This window comes from Puma concolor, chromosome D4 (genome assembly GCF_028749965.1).
Source record: "Puma concolor isolate L17-30 chromosome D4, mPumCon1.1.hap2, whole genome shotgun sequence".
Taxonomy (NCBI): Eukaryota; Metazoa; Chordata; class Mammalia; order Carnivora; family Felidae; genus Puma; species Puma concolor.
Genome location: NC_141679.1, coordinates 72183640 through 72203355, shown reverse-complemented (window position 1 = coordinate 72203355; position 19716 = coordinate 72183640). Strand labels below are relative to the sequence as shown.

Genomic DNA, 19716 nt, shown 5'->3' with positions numbered 1-19716 from the left:
GGGCACATTGTTTTGGTTTTTTTCAAACTAAGTAAAATAAAGGTGGGGGAAGAGAGATCTAGAGTTAATTAGCTCACATGAGAGGAGGTCATGTGATTTTTATTTAGACTGAGTCCAGGCGGTGGTGATTGGGAAATGTTTAACAATATACTCATTAAGTTTTTTTTAGATTTTAATTCCAGTATAGTCAACATACAGCGTTATATTAGTTTCAGGTGTACAATGCAGTGATTTGTCCGTGCTCATCATGACAAATTCTCTCCCTAATCCTCACCACCTATCTCACCCAGCCCCCACCCACCTCCCCTCTGGTAACCATCTGTTTGTTCTCTATAGTTAAGAATCTGTTCCTTGGTCTCTCTCTCTTTCTCTCTCTCTTTTTTCTTTGCTCATTTGTTTCTTAAATTCCACATGTTACTGAAATCATGTGGTATTCGTCTTTCTCTGACAGCTTTCCTTTAGCATTATACCCTCTAGGTCCATCCATGTCGTTGTGAATGGCAAGGTTTCATTTCTTTTTATGGCTGGATAAAATTTCATTGTGTATACACATCACACCTTCTTTATTCATTCATCTATATGAGGGCACATTTTGAGTTTTCTACTCATAGAAGAAAATTGTGCAAAGATACCTGGGGTAAACCACAAAGGAGACCTTTCACGTTTGCTTCTTTTTCTTTCTAATAAATTCTTTCTAATTAGTTTAGTCTTTAGTGATTAAAGCTTGTCCCTTTATCCTTCAAAAGGGACATGGTTTTCTCCCTCTTACTGCCCATTATGGTGCCATTTGCCCATTTTCCTCTTCATGTGCCTAGCTTCTCCAGCTACGTTTCTTTGAACTGTCACTGCAGCTTTTCCATGAATAAACACCAAGATGAGGGCAATGCTCTGGTGTGTTTCCTAGCAGAGGAGAGCATAATCATAGAGTCCAGGAGATTTCTGTCTTTGGAGAACTGTACCTTGCTATGTAATAAGACTGTCATTTAAAAAAATCAGCCTTCATTTGCTGTGGGTGATGATATTGCCATTTCATAATTGCATAGCAGCACTTAAGAACTGCCCTTAAGTTAAACTTATTTCATAAATGGTAATTCCAGGCAGGCACAGGCTGGGAGAAAGTGAAAGTGGATTGTTACTTTTTCTTTAGCATCAGACAAAATGTTTATGAAAGGGTCATGGAGTAGATTAGTTCTCGAAAGGCTAGGTTGGCAATATAGTAACTTTCAGAGATTCAGACCCCTTTGGGAGCAAGAACCTCCACTTTTGCAGGAAGAAAATAGGATATGGTCGAACTAAATAGCTGCCTGGTCTCAGAATATGTGCACTTAGATGAACCCCCATCAGCCAGCTTTGGGTGGTTTTGGAGCCTTGAGACCTCAAAAGAAGGTGCATTCATCTGGATTCATCTTTGTGCCCCAACGCTAGGGGCTTTGCATACTCCCAAACTCCGTTTAGCATGACTTTAATTGTAGTTGATCAGGTTACTAAAGAAACCTGGCAAAAACAATGGAGGGGAGGACCCAGAAGAATCCCAGCCCTATGGCTTATGTTCAGGACTTCTCTCTGACATGCTGGATTATATATGAGTGACCAGTGGGAACTCAGGACTCAGCAGTCATGGTCAGGCAAAGATCCTACCTCTGTGAGCCACGTCAGGATGGAGACTCAGCTCATCAGCCTACTGTCTCTTTCAGGATTAGCTTGGCAAACTAGGGCTGCACAGCTTGCAGATGGGGCTTCAATTCGGTGACAGTGGAGAAAGAAAAGGTGAAAGAAACAAGGTGGCATGATAGGAAATCTGTGAGGATTATAGTTGTAGTTACGCCATGATGTTTAGCTTTCTCAGATGATGTATCTGGAGCATGCGTTTATTCTTTTGAGAACTTTTTTTGCATATTTTCCTTAAAATTAAAAAAAATAAATCAATACAGTATTAAATGCTGCTGCTGTTTTTGGTTAGACATTTTATTGCCTTTTCTAAACTAGTCACAGAAAAAGAAAGCAGACAAACTCTTTATAAGAATAAAAGAGTACCTAAGTGTAGGTAGTAGAATACAGCAGACTTAAATAGGTATGCAGTCCTGTCTTTTAAAAACTAAACACCTGAGGGTTTCCTGGGTGGCTCAGTTGGTTAAGTGTCTGACTCCTGGTTTTGGCTCAGGTCATGATCCCACGGTTCGTGAGTTCAAGCCCCGCATCAGCCTCTGCCCTGACAGTGTGGAGCCAGCTTGGAATTCTCTCTTTCACCCTCTCTTTCTCTGCCTCTCTCTCTCTCTCTCTCTCAAAATAAATAAATAAATAAATAAACTTTACAAAATTGAACATCTGATATATATCCATTATATCTCAGGAATGAGAAACAACTGTTAGATGGAATATTATCCAGAAAAGCTGTATATAAGTGTGTGAAAAGTTATTAAGCACCTAGGAATAATAAGAAAATAGGTGTAAGAGCTCTTTGAGATTGTTTATCAAACTTTAATAGACATTAGAGATGACTTGGGACACCTGGGTGGCTCAGTCGGTTGAGCGTCTGACTCTTGGTTTTGGCTCAGGTCATGATCTCCTAGTTCCTGAGTTTGAGCCCTGCATCGGGCTCTGTGCTGACAGTGAGGAGCCTGCTTAGGATTCTTTCTCTCCCCCTCTCTCTGCCCCTTCCCTGCTCATGCTCTCTCTCACTCAAAAATAAATAAATAAAAACAAAACAAAAGAGATGACTTAAATAGATAACTATCAGTAGATTGTAAGATTCATTGATTTGATGTGAGTTCCCTGCAAATGCATTTTATAGATTGAATGTAATCACAATAAAAATCCTATTTTTTTTGGAAGCCTCACAGGCCAGTTGTAACACTTATATAAAAATACAAAACATAAAAAAAAACCCAAAAACGATATAATCTTAAAGGAGAAGAGCAAGGTGGGAAAAGCTGCACTTCCAGGTATCAGAATTTATTATAAAGTTATAATGAATAAGGCAGTGGGGTGTTTGTGTAAGGATAGATAAACCATCAGAAGAAATAGACACTAATCTACACACATACCATTATAAAAAAATTGGGGGGCGCCTGGGTGGCGCAGTCGGTTAAGCGTCCGACTTCAGCCAGGTCACGATCTTGCGGTCCGTGAGTTCGAGCCCTGCGTCGGGCTCTGGGCTGATGGCTCAGAGCCTGGAGCCTGTTTCCGATTCTGTGTCTCCCTCTCTCTCTGCCCCTCCCCCGTTCATGCTCTGTCTCTCTCTGTCCCAAAAAAATAAATAAACGTTAAAAAAAAAAAAAATTAAAAAAAAAAAAATTGGAACATGGTAATAAGGAAACATTCTGCTGTTAGACAATTTCGATGGGCTAATGGGAAATAATTTTTCATTTTTTTCATGGATGAATTACTATTTTCATCTGTGAGTTCAAGAAAGGTGTGTTTAAAGGTGGTGGTTGCTTTATGAAAGTCAAGCTCTCTGGGTTACTGAATTTGAAAGTTTCAAGAGAACAGATAATACAAAAACTGAGTAAGAAGTACTCAATCCTTACAAGTAGGTGATGTGTTTCTGTCCCTTTTATAGATGAGGAAACGAAGTCCTGGGAGGGGGGTGTTAGATAACCAGCATTTCAACTCAGGTCTCCCAGATTCTAAGGCTTCAGCTCACCTCCTCTGCAAATCTATGATGGTGCTTCCCATGCCCCTTGCTGTCTCCCGGGAAACAGGAGTCGCCAGTGAAACACCCTCCCATGTTCAGGTTATTCAATAATCACTCCTTGGGCCTGGTGTAACCTGGAAGGGTGTTGCTACCCTTCCCTCTCCTTCCTTCCCCTCCCTCTTTTACTGACATCACAGCCAACTGGCTGTGACTCAGAATGAATTAGCCGTTTTGTTGTTGTGGTTGGTTTTTTGTTTTTGTTTTTGTTTTATGTTAAGTAGACGAGCATAGAGTGGTGTAACACAGTCATATATCTGTTACCTGGCTTTGTGAAATTTGAGCACTTTGATGTCATTGCTTCCGAATCTTTTGGTCTTTAATAAATGAAACAAATAATCACAGATAAAGCTGAAGCCCCTTGTAGTCTGCCAAAATATGACTCATTAGCCCTCTTGGCTCAGATCATAAGTTGATATTTGTCATCTCCTTGCATATGTTTGTGGGTATATATACTTATGTGGGAAAATATAAACAATATATAGTATTTTTGCAAGTTTTAGGTTTACTTATTTTGAGAGAGAGAGAGAGAGAGTGCTTGTGTGCATGCACGCACGCACATGAGGCCAGGGGAGGGACAGAGAGAGAGGGAGAGAGAATCCCGAGCAGGCTCCACCCTCAGCAGGGGGCTCAATCTCACAACTGTGAGATCATGGCCGGAGCTAAAATCAAGAGTCACAACTTAACCAACTGAGTCACCCAGGGGCCCCTATTTCTGCAGAGTTTTAACATTCTTAAAAATGGTGTACTGCATTGTACTGAATAAAATGCTTGAGTCCTCAGCGTATAGAAAGCTCTACTTTGTTCATTCTCACTGCTTTATAGCATACCTTTCTGTTTATATTGCAATTTACCCGTTTTCCAGTTGACAAATAATTATGTTGCTTCTGACATTTCGGTCATAAGAAATACTCTCTTATAGAAGAGTAGCGATGAAAAGTCTTGGGCATGACTCCTTAGCACATGGGTGAGTTTTTCTAGGCTTAGACTTTCTCAGTCATGTGTATGAATGTGTCCAACTTTAGTGGTTTTTGCCAAATAGTTTTTCAAAGCAAACGTGCTAAATTTTACTCCCACCAACAGCGAATGACCATCCTCACCAACTGTTGATATTTTCAGACATGTTAATTTTTGCCAAGCCAGTGGAGATAAGTTGTATCTGACTGCAGTTTGTGTTTAACTCTCTCTTACTCCCTGGAAGAGTAATCGTTTCATGTGATTATTGGCCATTAAGTTTCCTCTTCTGTGAATTGCCTATGCTTATCTTTGTCTATTCTGTTACTGCATTGTTTGGCTTTTCCCTTTTGATTTGTAGGAAGTTTTTACATTTCACTGTAAGTCTGTTTTGTGTGCATTGCCAAAATTTCTCCTAGTCTCCAGCTTCTCTTTTCACTAATTATAAAGTTCTGTTGCACAGAAGTCTTAAATTTCTAATTAGTCATTTTGTCAGTGTTTTGACCTTGTTTAGAAAAATCTATTTATGGGTTACAAATAAATGCCTTATTTTCCTTTCAAAGTCTTAGAGACTTATTTTTTCACATATTATATTTTTTCACATATTTATATTACCTGAAATTAATTTCTGTGTATATGGCATAGTTTATTTCATTTTTTCATACAGATGAACAGTTATGCCATTTTCTCCATTGATGGGTAAAGCAAGTCTCTAATACTGAGTTTCTGGCGCTCTGTTCCTTTGGTCATTCCTATATTCTGGGGACAACATCACAATGTCTTAACTACTGTCACTTTCAATAAAATGTGGTATTCTATAGGGCAAAGAACTTCCAAGTTTTCCTGGATATTCAGATTCTTTTATAGCTCCATATCAACGTTTAGGAAACTTGTCAAGCACCATGAAGAACCCTTTGGGATTTTTTTTCATTTTATCACCCTGAATTAATATATTTATAGTGGGAATATTGGCATCTTAATATCTTTCTTTACCCATAAAATATTGTCTCTATGGGAACATAGTTGATTCATGTGGCTTGATGTTAACCCAGCAAACTTGCTAAATTCTATTCATACAGTTATCTTTGTATTTTCTGTGTAACGGATTATCTCATTTGTGAAAAACAATAAGGTTTTTCTTTTTCAATTCTTTTTGTTTTTTGTTTTTGTTTTGTTTTTCTTACAGTTTGGCTATGACCACGAGTACATGCTAAAAAGCAGTTGGTAATTTGTTTCATTTGTTTTTTTTTTTTTTTTTTTAATTTTTTTTTTCAACGTTTATTTATTTTTAGGACAGAGAGAGACAGAGCATGAACGGGGGAGGGGCAGAGAGAGAGGGAGACACAGAATCGGAAACAGGCTCCAGGCTCTGAGCCATCAGCCCAGAGCCCGACGCGGGGCTCGAACTCACGGACCGCGAGATCGTGACCTGGCTGAAGTCGGACGCTTAACCGACTGCGCCACCCAGGCGCCCCTGTTTCATTTGTTTTAAAAAGGAGTACTTCCATTAACTATGACAATTGCCACAGATCTTTTATCAAGTTAAGGAAGCTCCCTTCTACTTCTAGATTGCCAAATTATCACAAAAGGGCACTAAAACTTACCAAACACATTTATTCATGTCTGTTGAGATGATCATTGGCTTTATTTTCTTACCTTGAATTTGTGTGGTGAATTATATTATTAGATATTTAAATGCTAGATCATGTTTGCATTCTGGAATAAACCCTGTTTAGTCTTGATATATAAAGCTATATTTGTATATTTTATATTTGTATATAATTATGTTATATAATTAGATATTTTAATATAATTACATATAAACATGTATAAATATATAATATGTAATATATTATATAACATATTTAGGAGCTCTCATGTATGTTCCTTAAAAATATTGGCTAATAGCTTTTACTCCTTTTTAAAAATATTTATTTATTTTGAGAGAGAGAGCGTGAGTGGGGGAAGGGCAGAGAGAGAGGGAGAGCCCAATGTAGCGCTCGAATCCACGAACCATGACCTGAGCCGAAATCAAGAGCCAGACGCTTAATTGACCCAGCTACCCAGGTGCCCCATTAATTTCTTTTATTCTTAATCTCCTTGTTTTTTCTCATAGTTATGGTGACTTCATACAAAGGTAACCAAATAAACTTTGAAAATATAAAACCAAAACAATAATATCAAGTAATTTTTGGTAGGTTTGATAAATGGAAGCACAATGCTGAGTGGCGGTAACACGACACATGGGAGCAGAGGCACTGGAGGGAAGGCTTGCATCAAGGGAAGAGGGTCACCTTTAGACTTAATCAAGAGTGCATGTTCAAATATTAAGAATAAGCATTAAAGAACAGAAATAGAAAGTATGGCTGTTGAAATCTTTGAAGTGGAAAGAGGGAAATACAGAAGCTCTGTCTGTTCAGTTCGGTCTTCCATCTGATGTTCTTGGGTCTAATCCTGCTGTGGACTTTGTCCTGGTTCTCACATGTTATTCCTCCTGTGCCCTTATTCTTCTGGATAACGAGTTTGTCTTGGGTGGGGGCTCCTCTGAGAGAGTGCGACCTGTCTGGCCGCACTGAGATCCGGCCCTCCGGAGAGGTTTGCTGCTGGCTAGTGCCAGACAATGTGGAGCAGGAAGGGGGAGGGGCTATCCCAAGCTCAGGACCATGGTTTCTGGCAATTTCTCCTTCTGTGGCTTCGCAGACTTGACAGGTAGTTGAATTTCAAATCGCAACTGTATGTGATTTATAGGCTTGGGGTCATGACTCCTTTTATCTGTTTCCTAGCCTGGAGCCCAAGCTAAGACAGACAAACTTCCTTGTTTTCCCCAGAGCAATTGGGTAATTTTTTTTGTTTTTTCCTGGTCTACTCTTTTACTGATGTGGAGATCTTGAAGACTTCTAGCTTAGTGATTGTTCTCAATTCTAGCTCACTGCCTCCTACAAGGCTGAGGGCTCATCTTCTTTGGCCTGGTAATATTTAATGCCCAGTCTCCATAATCTGTCAATGTATTGCCAGGGGGACCTATTGCCTTGGCTTGTGGTTCCCTTTTAACTCAATAATGCATTGAGAAGACTATTACATTTTCTCCATAACCTCTTAATGTTTTAATGATTTTTGTTTTCATTCCCTCCTCTTAGACCAACTCAAATTTTTCTCTGGAATTTTGGTAAGTAAAATGTTTCTCACTTTATCTCTGCCCATTACGAGGGGCTGTAACAGATATAAAGTATTTTCACGGAAGTACAATCTGCTTTCCCTAGTTTCTCTTTACATATGGACACATCTTATTCACATACGTTGTTACTTTATAAGAAGAAGTAGTATCTTGTGTACCTTTTCAGGTAAACTCAAAAAATCTTGTAGTTGCCATTCTTCAGCTACTCTAAGAATTCTAGCTTTCAAACATTTTCAGCTTCTATCAGCATTGTTTTGTGGCCCATTTTCTTTTTTAAATTTTTTTTTTCAACGTTTATTTATTTTTGGGACAGAGAGAGACAGAGCATGAACGGGGGAGGGGAAGAGAGAGAGGGAGACCCAGAATCGGAAACAGGCCCCAGGCTCCGAGCCATCAGCCCAGAGCCCGACGCGGGGCTCGAACTCAGGGACCGCGAGATCGTGACCTGGCTGAAGTCGGACGCTTAACCGACTGCGCCACCCAGGCGCCCCCCATTTTCTATCTCTAGTGGCAGATGATCTCACTTTTTTGTTTGTTTCTAATTTGAGGCTCCAAAAGCGGGTGAGAACAATTTTGCTTAATAGAGACTTAATGGCATTTAATCCTGTGCTCTTCTCTCTCTCTCTCTCTCTCTCTCTCTCTCTCTTTTGGAAGGGGGAAGAAATGTGTAGAAGGTCTGATTATTTTAGATTGAAGAACTTGAATTGCAGGGGTCTAAGAGAGCATCCACACCTTACTTTATGAATAAGAAAACCAACATTCAGAGCAGTTATGGGATTTACTGGAGACCAATTAGCTGGGGAGCATCAGAATCGGGAAGAAGTGTTCACTCCATTGTTGTACTTTAGCAGGAGTGGGAAACCAACTCAGCTTGATTTATATCTTATTACTGGTCATTTATCCAGCATAGATTAAAATCTCTCTTTTAGCATGTTGGTTGCATACATACTCACATTCTTATCTAAATAATTACTAAATCACATAAGTTTAATCACCAGTCAGTTAGCTTGTGCCAAGCATTCCCTTTTTCACTTGGTCAATGAATATATTGTGTTTCAGGAGATGAGAAATCACACTGGGTGGACTGTGAGAGGCTCTACAGTGGGGGCACCAGGGGTCTGGTACCCTTGTCAGGTGTAGTGTAGCCCGGTGCCCCACCCATACCTGGCCTTCCAGGAATGTCTGTGACTGTGCAAATAATAAATGAAGTGCACAGTGAAAATGAACACCATATGCACCTCTCTTGAGTGCGGGCTCGGCAGAATTGTTATGACTTCTTTTGAGATCACATGCTAGGGTGAGGTCAACTTCTGAGATTTGGAACATCTGCTCTGCAGAGCTCCAGGAAGCTCCTCCCTCCGCCCCATCATCCTGAGATGTGATTGGTGGATGTGAAAAAGGCATGGACGTGGGCTTCTCTTTTTAGCAGTGAGGACAGTATTTTTGGAATAATCCTGTTTCATTTACATCTTTGTTCCTTGGGCAGTGCAGAATTCTGTAACTTCTCTCATTACAGACAGATTTCTAATTATGCTGATGGGGAATTTAGCAGAATAAAGTTTAAAAAAGTCCTGAGTTTTGCCTGATCATATTTTTGTTTCCTCTAAATTTCTTACAATAAGTAGGATAATGATTCAACGAGGTGGTTTTTTCAAAATTTTGAAAATTATTGTTACAACTGTAATGATGTGTCTTGATTCTTTCTTGTGTAGTAAGAGAAAATTAACACATTCTTCTCCCACATTTCAAGTTCTTATCTATAAAGGGGTTTTACTTCCAGAGTAGGTTATTTTTATAAGTATGCTTTCAAGAATTATTGTTATTATTATTACTATTATTTTTTTAATGTTTACTTTTGAGAGAGAGAGAGTGCGAGCAGAGGAGGGGCAGAGAGAGAGGGAGACACAGAATCCTTAGCAGGCTCCAGGCTCTGAGCTGTCAGCACAGAGCCCGACACGGGGTTCGAACCCATAAACTGTGAGATCATGACCTGAGCCGAAGTTGGATGCTTAACTGACTGAGCCACCCAGGCACCCCTAAAGAATTATTTTTGATATTTGCTCTAAGTTTTGGAGCCACATGAAGAGCACTTACTTAGACTCCAGTGTTTTGGAGGGTTTTGATACTTTGTGCCACTGTTTCTGCTCTATTGTGTTTTTTATTTTTACTTTTCTCATGGCTTACTTGCCTTTGTAGTTTTTAGGAAGGAAATGTAGATGTTCTTTGGGACTGCCCACATTTTTGAGACCATTGTATATTATCCTCATATGGGGAACATGAATATGGTTGGCTGTAGAATTTATGGACCTCATTTTCTCCTTGTGATGGAGATTCTGATCGCTTGTGTTCTGTCCTTTGGAATTCTATGGCAGTAGCTTGATGATACCCTGTTCTGTCTCTTTGTTTAGATGTTGATTTGTTTGCTTTTTGTTTATTTTTATTTTTTTGTACTTAAAGATTTTTATCTTTACCCTTGAGATTCCAAAATCTAACCAAGCTGTATCTACATTTTAGTTGTTTTTAATTAGCTCTGTTTTGTAATTTATATAAATGTAAACCAGTAATCTGAGGTCTTTTCTTTTTTTTTTTTTTTTTTAACGTTTATTTATTTTTGAGACAGAGAGAGAGCATGAACGGGGGAGGGGCAGAGAGAGAGACACACACACACAGAATCAGAACCAGACTCCAGGATCTGAGCCATCAGCCCAGAGCCCGACGCGGGGCTCGAACTCACAGACCGCGAGATCGTGACCTGAGCTGAAGTCGGCCGCTTAACCGACTGAGCCACCCAGGCGCCCCTGAGGTCTTTTCTTCTTAAGCAGGAACTTACGTTTCAAGCCATATTACTTCAGCTTTGTCCTAATCTTTCTTGGAGTCCTAGTATAACCACACGTTTCCATCTGTGTGCCTCCTTTTCTTATATTCCTGCCATCCCTCACCTTCTCTGAGCGCTGATGATTTTCTTAAGTATGTCTTCAGCCTGCCATTTCTGTTTTCTGGAATTTTTACACTCCATTTCACTGTTTGAATTGCTGTTTTTAATTCAGAAATTGTTTTCCATCTCTTTGGTGGGCACAATAGTGGTTTTTCAAAGATGTCCGATACTTAGTCTCTGGAACCTGTGAATATGCCTTGCTTGGCAAGATGTGATTAAGTTAAGGATTTTGACATGGGGAGATTGTCTCGGGTTATCTGGGTGGACCCTTGTGGAATCACAAGGGTCTCTAAATGTGGAAATGAGGTGGGGCCGGGGGAGCTGGTGTTAGAATGAGGTAATGTGAGAAAGACTTGATGAGCTATTGCTGGCTTTGAGGATGGAAGTAGGCCATGAACCAAGGAGTGTGGACAGTCTCCACAAGTTGGAAAAGACAAGAAAAATTCACTCTAGAACCTCTGGAAAGGAACACAGCTCTGCTAACACCTTGATTTTAGCCCAGTGAAGCCCACTTTGGACTTCTGACCTCTAAGACTATAAAATAATAAATTTACATTTAAGCCACTAAACTTAATAATGGTTATTTGTTACAGTAGCAATAGGAACTATTACAATCTCTATGTAGTTTTTACTGGTTTTTTGTTTGGTGGTTTGTTGTGTTTTTTTCATTTTGGTCTTCATGATGGCTTGTTTTATTTTCAGTGCTAGTACCCTAACAAAGTACGTTGAGAATCCTGTAACTTAATCTTTTTCTTTTTAAACACCCCCCCCCCCCCCACCATAAACCTGCTTCAAGGGGAGGTGTTTTCTGTTCTTCAGAATGGTCCTCTCCTTTGCGGTTGCATTTTTGTCTTACCGTATTTGATAATTTTTTGCTGTTTGCTCTGTCATTATAGGCATGACTACCTGAATGGGTTCTAGTCCAGTCATAGTTAAGTTAGATTCTCCAGAGCTTAGTGTGGGTTTCACCCTAGGTCCCTTTGGTCCTGAAGAAGTAAGAAAGCCTGTGGCCGTTACCCTATTGGTGGCTCTGCCAGGGTCTCCTTCACTTATTCTCCAGCCTTGCTTCTGCTTGTAGATGAAAAGAGAGGGGATTTAATTCTTCTCTCAGTTCAATCCTGTTTTACATTCCTCTTTTTCTCAGGTATATTCTGCCTTTTACTACTTTAATCCCAGGCACATTTTATACTGTCTTAGTATTTAGCTGGCAATTTTTATGACATACAAAGTTGTTATCCAGAATTTTCTTAGTGTAGAATTTTAAATCTGAGGTTAACCTTATGTAAAATTTAGCTCAATCTTCTTATTTCACAGATGATAAAATAATCGTGTAAGTTATGTCGTTAAAGGTGGTATGGCTTTAATGATTCAGTTTTTGAAGGGTCCGAGATGGCAGAGGATTTGGTCACGTGCCATTTGCTAATGCAGCATGTGGGATACTCTAGAGAATATCTGTCAGTTTCACTCTTCTTAACACATCGTGGCTTAAAAAGACAATTTGCGCTTTTTTATATGTTTTTATCCTTAGTTTAGTTTTTCTAAGTTGGGAAAAGCGAAGAGGCTGCCTGTATCACCAGTTGACTTTGTTAACAGTTGGTGTTCAGAAGTTGGAATGCCGTGAAGTACTATGTGCTTCGTATTTGGCGTAAAAATGTAGGTGTCCAGAAAAAGTAAATGGTCATAGGAGCTAAAGGAAAGAAGGCAGCCTTGCATTTATAGTTAGAATATATTTTTTGTATATTGTATATCCTTTCCAGAAAGGAAAGTTATGAACTGTAAACATCTCTGGAATTATCTTTAATGGATTAATGCAACCTATATATTTGGCATCTAATCTGTCTAACGGTTGGATGCTATACGACAGTGAACAAGAAGGTGAGAATCTCTGTTCTGATAGGGTTTATAGCCTAGTATGAGGAAGAGTTAATTGAGCAATTATTAATATACGGTGTGGTGAGTGCTGTTGTGGGATAAATATAGGGAATTGCAGTAGAAAACACCTTGCCTAGACTTGGGAATGGTTAGGGAAGTTGAGTAGAAAGAATAACCTTTCAACTGCACGAAGAATGAAAAAAAGGCAGCCAGGTAAAAATAGAGGGAAGATTGTTTGGGGCCAGTGGAAGTCAAGGTGTGGTCCCTGGACCGGCAATGTCAGTATCGCCTGGGGCCCCACTTCACATCTGCTGAATCAGAAATTTTCAGAATATGCCAGTAGTCTGTATTTTAAAATCCCTCCAATCTGCGTTGTCTCCAATCTGATGTAGAAAACCACTGCTCTGAGAAACGGAGATGAGAGAGAGCACAACACATTACATAGAGCTGAAGCAGAGAGTTGGAAGTCATTAATAGTTTGAGTTGATGTTGGAGGGCAGGTGAGGCCTGATAAGGTGGTTGAAGAGTTTAGATTTTTATCTTAAGTGCACTTGTAAGCCATTGGAGCATTTTCAGTAGGAAAACAGCTTGGTCAACCTTGTCTTTTAGAAAGATCACTAGAGAGGAGATGGGCACTGGGTAGAAAGAACACTTAGTAATCCCCTGTAGTAATAATGCTGGTGGCCATGAGGATGGAATAAAGTATGCAGGTTGAGTAGATGCTTAGGAAGGAGAATATACAGGGTTTGGTTATTAAGTGATGAGAATAAGGGGAGAAGGAATTCCCAGGGTTAGCCCTCAGGCCACTGGGGAGATAATGGTTCTCCAGGCTCGGGAATAGAGAAGATGGCAGTAGCAAGTTGGGGATCATGAGGGAAATTGTGACTTTGTGTTTTATTTTGAGCACAGACACTGAGTACTGAGTGCCCTATGGGGTAGTTAGTCAGACATACCAGTAGGCAATTTGATATTTGGCTAGAGCTTAGGAAAAAAGTATATGTTAAATTTGGGAGTATCGCTGGTATATAAGATAATTGAAATCTTGGGGGACATATTAGAAAACTCAGTGAAAATGTGTTGACTGAGTATATAACCAGTGTAGAAAGATCAATGTTGTACAGAACGTGGGGAACCCTCAGAAATAACTAAGAAGGACCAGCAATAGAGATGGATCAAAATCCAGGAGAGTATGATGTCATGAAAGCCAAAGAAAGAATTATCTGAAAAGAGCTTTTCAGCCATGTGTCTAATGCTCTGAAGACAAGACTGGTGTTACTTGGGGAAGTTATATGGAACTAAAGAATTTAATGGAGTGGATTTGATGGAGGGGTTGGGATAGAAGCCCTACTATAGTTAATTGAGATGTTAGTGAGAAATGAAGTAGTTGGCTATGAAGGAGAAAAAGGATCAAAGCTGCAAGGTCAAATCGGGTCATGACAGACCTGCCTCTTTCTTTCTCTCCTTCTCTCCTCCTCTCCTCTCCTCTCCTCTCTTCTCCTTTCCTCTCCTTTCCTTGCAGAAACTAAACTTACTTGAATGTAGATAGGAAAGATTAAGGGGAGAGGGAGAGAAGGAGGAGTGAGGGGGAGATACAAGGAGGAGAAAGGAAACAATTTATAGAACAAAGTTCTTGAAATAGTAGGAACACATAACACTTGGATGATAAAAGGTATACTCCTTCCATTGTAACAGAAGGAGAAAGGATGGATTCTTGACTAGGTCTTTTTTTGCTGAGAGAAGGGTGAAGGAGTCCCAGTCTGATGATTTCTGTTTTCCTCCTGTGGCAATTGCTGTGAAAAGAGGGAAGATGGGACTCAAAAGAGAACAGTAGGTGAGCTTAAGTTAGTCACTATGGAGAAAGTAGAGAATAACAATTAGGGAGAAAAACAGACTTCTTGTGCTACTGAAGTCTCAGATGAGGTTAGACTTATGAATTTATGTCAGAACCAATCTGCCAGATGTGTTGATTTTCTCTAACATTGCTCAGAAGCCTTGCTGTCGGTGTGGAAGTGGCAACCAACTGCACTCATCCAAGACTGGGGTTGCTCCAAGAAATTGTTGTGGAAGTATATCCAGGCAAGTAGATTAAAAGAGAAAGGTCTCTTCTTCCTTATCTGAAGTTACAAAATTCAAGAAGGGCCGAAAACTGAAGATTTTTTCAAAAGTCACCTAGTGGCAAAGCCTGCTCAGAATGAATTTATGTGAGGCTATTTATAACCTTTATTTATCAAATTTGTATATATTCATGCATTTTGCTTTAGAAAATAATGTGTGTGATTATGGGATGATGCTCTAAATTTTGATGGGGATGTTACATCATCTAAGGGTGATCTACTGTGTACCTGTTCTTAAACCCAGACAAATTTTGAATTCTGAAGGCTATCTGACCTCAGAATCTTCAAGAAGGGAATGTGTTCCTGTGTTAGCAATAAAGAGGCTGAAACATACTATGAAATCTAAGCCATATAAAGAAAAAAGGGGAGATGGGGAAGGTAATCCATTAGGGATCCAAAGGTAGGATGCTTAAGGAAATAGATGAATTTGAAGAACTGATATATTTGGGATCAAATGAGAAAATTGGAAAAATGGGAAGTGTGGTCAGTAATCAAATGTATAATTTATTTCCAAAGGGAGACAGTTCTGGGTGGTCACAAAGTGCAGGGTGTGACCATGGGAATGGGCAGCTGAGTTGTAATGGAATAGAAGAAGGTCATTAGAGATGAGGTCAAGAAACTGAGAGGCAAGAAAACTAGATGAAATAGCCAGAGTACTGGCAAGATTTGGGGTGGAATGGGACACTGCAAGCCAGGTCCTCAGATCTCCAGTGAACGAAACTTTTGGAAGGTACATCAGATACCAAAATGTGTAAGACAAGGTCTTCTTTCCTTTCTTGGGCGACAATCTCAAGAAACAGGTGATAAATAACAATACACGTGGTAAGTGTAATGACAGAAACATGATCTAAGAGCTATTAAAGTCTAAATAAGAGGCTTTAAATGTCTGGACAAGTCAGAAGACTAACCATTTAATAAGCATTTCACACTGTTCCAGAATGTTCAGCGTTCGGTAGACATTTATGCGCAAACCTGTAGATATTCAGTGGAACATTTGGTCAAAAATGGTGGTTGAAACTGTCGTATTTGCTAAGTCATTTATTAAACGTACAAGATAAAAAAGAAAAAGGATGTGAGCTGTCTTAAATAATTTCTGATTCTAGGAGTCTCGGAAAAACTGAAGGCTTCAGGCAAAGTGATTTATTCTTTTTGATGTGTAGTTTTCTCATGTCTCCTTTATGCTACTTTATCTAATTTTGTTTCAGTAGTTTTATTGACTACCTATATTCTGTTATACACTTGTTCAGTCCTTTTTTGGATTCAAGTGAGTATAATTAATAAATGAATATATTCGAATTGATGTTGCAAAATAAGAAAAGACCCAATAAAACATGATCACTTCACATTTTAGAAAAACCTGAAGCACGCTTCACTTTTTGTAGAGCAGTGTCAAAGTGTCAACTGCTCTTTGGAGGTTACATCAGATAACATATTTCTTGTGTGCTCCAAAAAGAAAAACGTCCTCCAACGTCATAGATTGGTTGACAAATGCTATTCTGGGGATAGGGAGTCATGGGGGTAGACAGTGCTGACCACAGGAATGTCGAACAGCAAATGCTGGCTTTGGGCTAAGAAGCTTTGATGCAGAGTGACCTCTTTGAAATGTTGGTGCTGATGGTCTTTGTGGGGACTTGCATTACAAAATGTTTGTTACAGATGGAACATACAACGTGAGAACAGAAATGAAGAATAATAGGGCAATAATACCCTATCTGTAAACCAACTATGTTTATAGATTCCCTAAATAACAGGTCAAAATAGGTTTCACTATGGTAAATATTCCAATTGCAATTCTCTGCAAAGTTTTCATCTGTCTCATGTATTTTAAGCAAGATTTCTGGGCCATGTGGCTTTTCTAGTAGACTTCAATGACATACAGCCACCAAGCACAGACCTTGTCATTTTTTTAACTCCAACTCTCTTTAATCTTGAGGGCAGTAATACAGTGAAAAGCCTTGGGGTTTCAACATAATAATAGAATGTTATGCAGGGTCAGATTTTCAAATTCTTTGCTTTTTTTTTTTTTTTTTTTTTTTTTGCCACATTTACCATACTATACATCTTTAAATTTGGATCTGTGGTTTCTTCTTTCTTTCTTTTTCATCTTTTTTCCCCTTCTCTTTTAGTTCACAGCCATGAATGAACCACAGTGCTTCTACAATGAGTCCATTGCCTTCTTTTATAACCGGAGTGGAAAGTATCTTGCCACAGAATGGAACACAGTCAGCAAGCTGGTGATGGGACTTGGAATCACTGTTTGTATCTTCATAATGTTGGCCAACCTACTGGTCATGGTAGCAATCTATGTCAACCGCCGCTTCCATTTTCCTATTTATTACTTAATGGCTAATCTGGCTGCTGCAGACTTCTTTGCTGGGTTGGCTTACTTCTACCTAATGTTCAACACAGGACCCAATACTCGGAGACTGACTGTCAGCACGTGGCTTCTCCGCCAGGGCCTAATTGACACCAGCCTGACAGCGTCCGTGGCCAACTTACTGGCTATCGCAATTGAGAGGCACATTACGGTTTTCCGCATGCAGCTCCACACACGGATGAGCAACCGGCGGGTCGTGGTGGTGATTGTGGTCATCTGGACTATGGCCATCGTTATGGGCGCTATACCCAGTGTGGGCTGGAACTGCATCTGTGATATTGAAAATTGTTCCAACATGGCGCCCCTCTACAGTGACTCTTACTTAGTCTTCTGGGCCATTTTCAACTTGGTGACCTTTGTCGTAATGGTGGTTCTCTATGCTCATATCTTTGGTTATGTTCGCCAGAGGACTATGAGAATGTCTCGGCATAGTTCTGGACCCCGGCGGAATCGGGATACCATGATGAGTCTTCTGAAGACTGTCGTCATTGTGCTTGGTAAGTTTTGTCTCGACTGTTAAACTTACTCTGTGGATTTTCAGTGTCTTAACATAAACCATATTAATTTAGGATAATGGTAGACAACAAATGAGCATCACCAGGTGTGTGTGTATATTCAGGAATTACAAGGGGATGAGGTACTTTATAACAAATGTCTGTGGTGAAGTCAGCACACAAGTCTTTTTATAATTACAGAATTGGTGTTAGGGAAATGTCTCAGTGGTGTGCTAAACGATGATGATGTGAAAGGGGCCATGAATGAGTTTCGCTATCAAATATTGAAAATACCAGCTTTCAAAAGGTTTCCATACAGCCCAAATTATGTTACTTTTGCCTGGTGGTCTTTTAATTATAGGTTTTCAGATAGAAAGTGCTTTTATGTAATATACATATGCTTTCATGTGTAGTCATTTTTATGAGGCCATTTCTTTTTTTTTTTTTTAATTTTTTTTTTTTCAACGTTTATTTATTTTTTTTGGGACAGAGAGAGACAGAGCATGAACGGGGGAGGGGCAGAGAGAGAGGGAGACACAGAATCGGAAACAGGCTCCAGGCTCTGAGCCATCAGCCCAGAGCCCGACGCGGGGCTTGAACTCACAGACCGCAAGATCGTGACCTGGCTGAAGTCGGACGCTTAACCGACTACGCCACCCAGGTGCCCCATTTATGAGGCCATTTCTAAATAAGTTATCTTTCACATTCTGTAGTTGTTGCTACATACATGGAGGTAAACGTATCAAGGTTTTATATAGGTTTGCTGCACAAAATGGATTGGAATTAATAGCATTCTATGACCATCTTTGTAAAAACTTATGTTTTATTCATTGATTTTGTTTTTAGTGGTGGAAATTAATTCATATTTCAAGGTGAAGAGCAAGATTTTATTCTTTTATATACACTCAGATAACTTTTGCCTTTATTGTTTTTCTTAGATTTAAACTCATGGTAATGATCAGAGGAGTGTATTTATTCATTTCTGTACTCAGAAAATAGTTCTGAGCACCTAATAAGTTCCAGGCCATGTGCTGACCCTTGGCACTGTACCCAAGAAGTGGACAGGCATAGGAAATTTCTTCTTTTTTTTTTAATGTTTATTTATTTATTTTTGAGAGGGAGAGAGAGAGTGCATGTGCACAAGCAGGCACAAGCGGGGGAGGGGCAGAGTGAGAAGGAGACACAGAATCCAAAGAAGGCTCCAGGCTCTGAGCTCTCAGTGCAGAGCCTGATGTGGGGCTTGAATCCATGAACTGTGAGATCATGACCTGAGCCAAAGTGAGACACTTAACTGAGCCAGCCCCCAGAACATTTTTTTTTAATGTTTATTTATTTTTGAGAGAGAGACAGAGAAAGACAGAGTGTGAGCACAAGAGTGGCAGAGAAAGAGGGAGACACAGTATCCAAAGCAGGCTCCAGGCTCTGAGCTGTCAGCACAGAGCCTGAGGTGGGGCTTGAACCCACAAACCATGAGATCATGACCTGAGCTGAAGTCAGACGCTTAACTGACTGAGCCCCTGAGGCAGGCGCCCCTCAGAACATTTCTTTTTAAGCTTAGAGTACCTGTTTTAAAAGTTCACCCAGTGAGAATTTGTTTAAATAATTACCCTATTGAATTACATTTTCTCCATAGACTACATTCAAGCTAATGTGTGATCACAATTTGAAAACCTTTTTAAAAATCTTCAGCATTTCACCTTTTCCCACGGAAATTCAGTGGAAAGTTCCTCTAATGCTCTTGCTTCAATTTGTAAAGCAGATTGAATGAATGTAACTTGGGATTGTGTGGCTTCTCTGAAACTCTGGGAGTTCTATGAATTTTAGTCACTGGAAAGAGGGCCCTAATTGTGGCTAAATAAACTAGCATTCTGGTCGATGAACTAGTTCCATCTATTTTGGTGAAAGTGAACCCACCAAGGAGATCATATCTGAGTATCCTGCTTGTGACCCTTTGGTAGACCGGTAGGAACAAAAACAAAACCTTGACATTGCTGACACAATGCCCTGCAGACATGCCCTGTCTGTTTTAGTTTACCGTGGATGTTATTTTTGTGTGAAATTAAATAACATGAGATATTTTACTTCTGTCTTGGTCAAATATTTA

At 39.7% G+C, this 19716-nt stretch overlaps 1 protein-coding gene across 2 annotated transcripts in view; it reads left to right on the top strand.

Moving 5' to 3' along the window:
• LPAR1 (lysophosphatidic acid receptor 1) overlaps positions 1 to 19716 on the top strand; it is a 362490-nt gene that overhangs the window by 287260 nt on the left and 55514 nt on the right. For both annotated transcript variants that reach the window (XM_086683697.1, XM_086683698.1), the window contains one exon: positions 16868 to 17615. In XM_086683697.1, coding sequence (XP_086539823.1) covers positions 16868 to 17615 — 748 coding nt within the window. The remainder of the gene's footprint in view (positions 1 to 16867; positions 17616 to 19716) is intronic.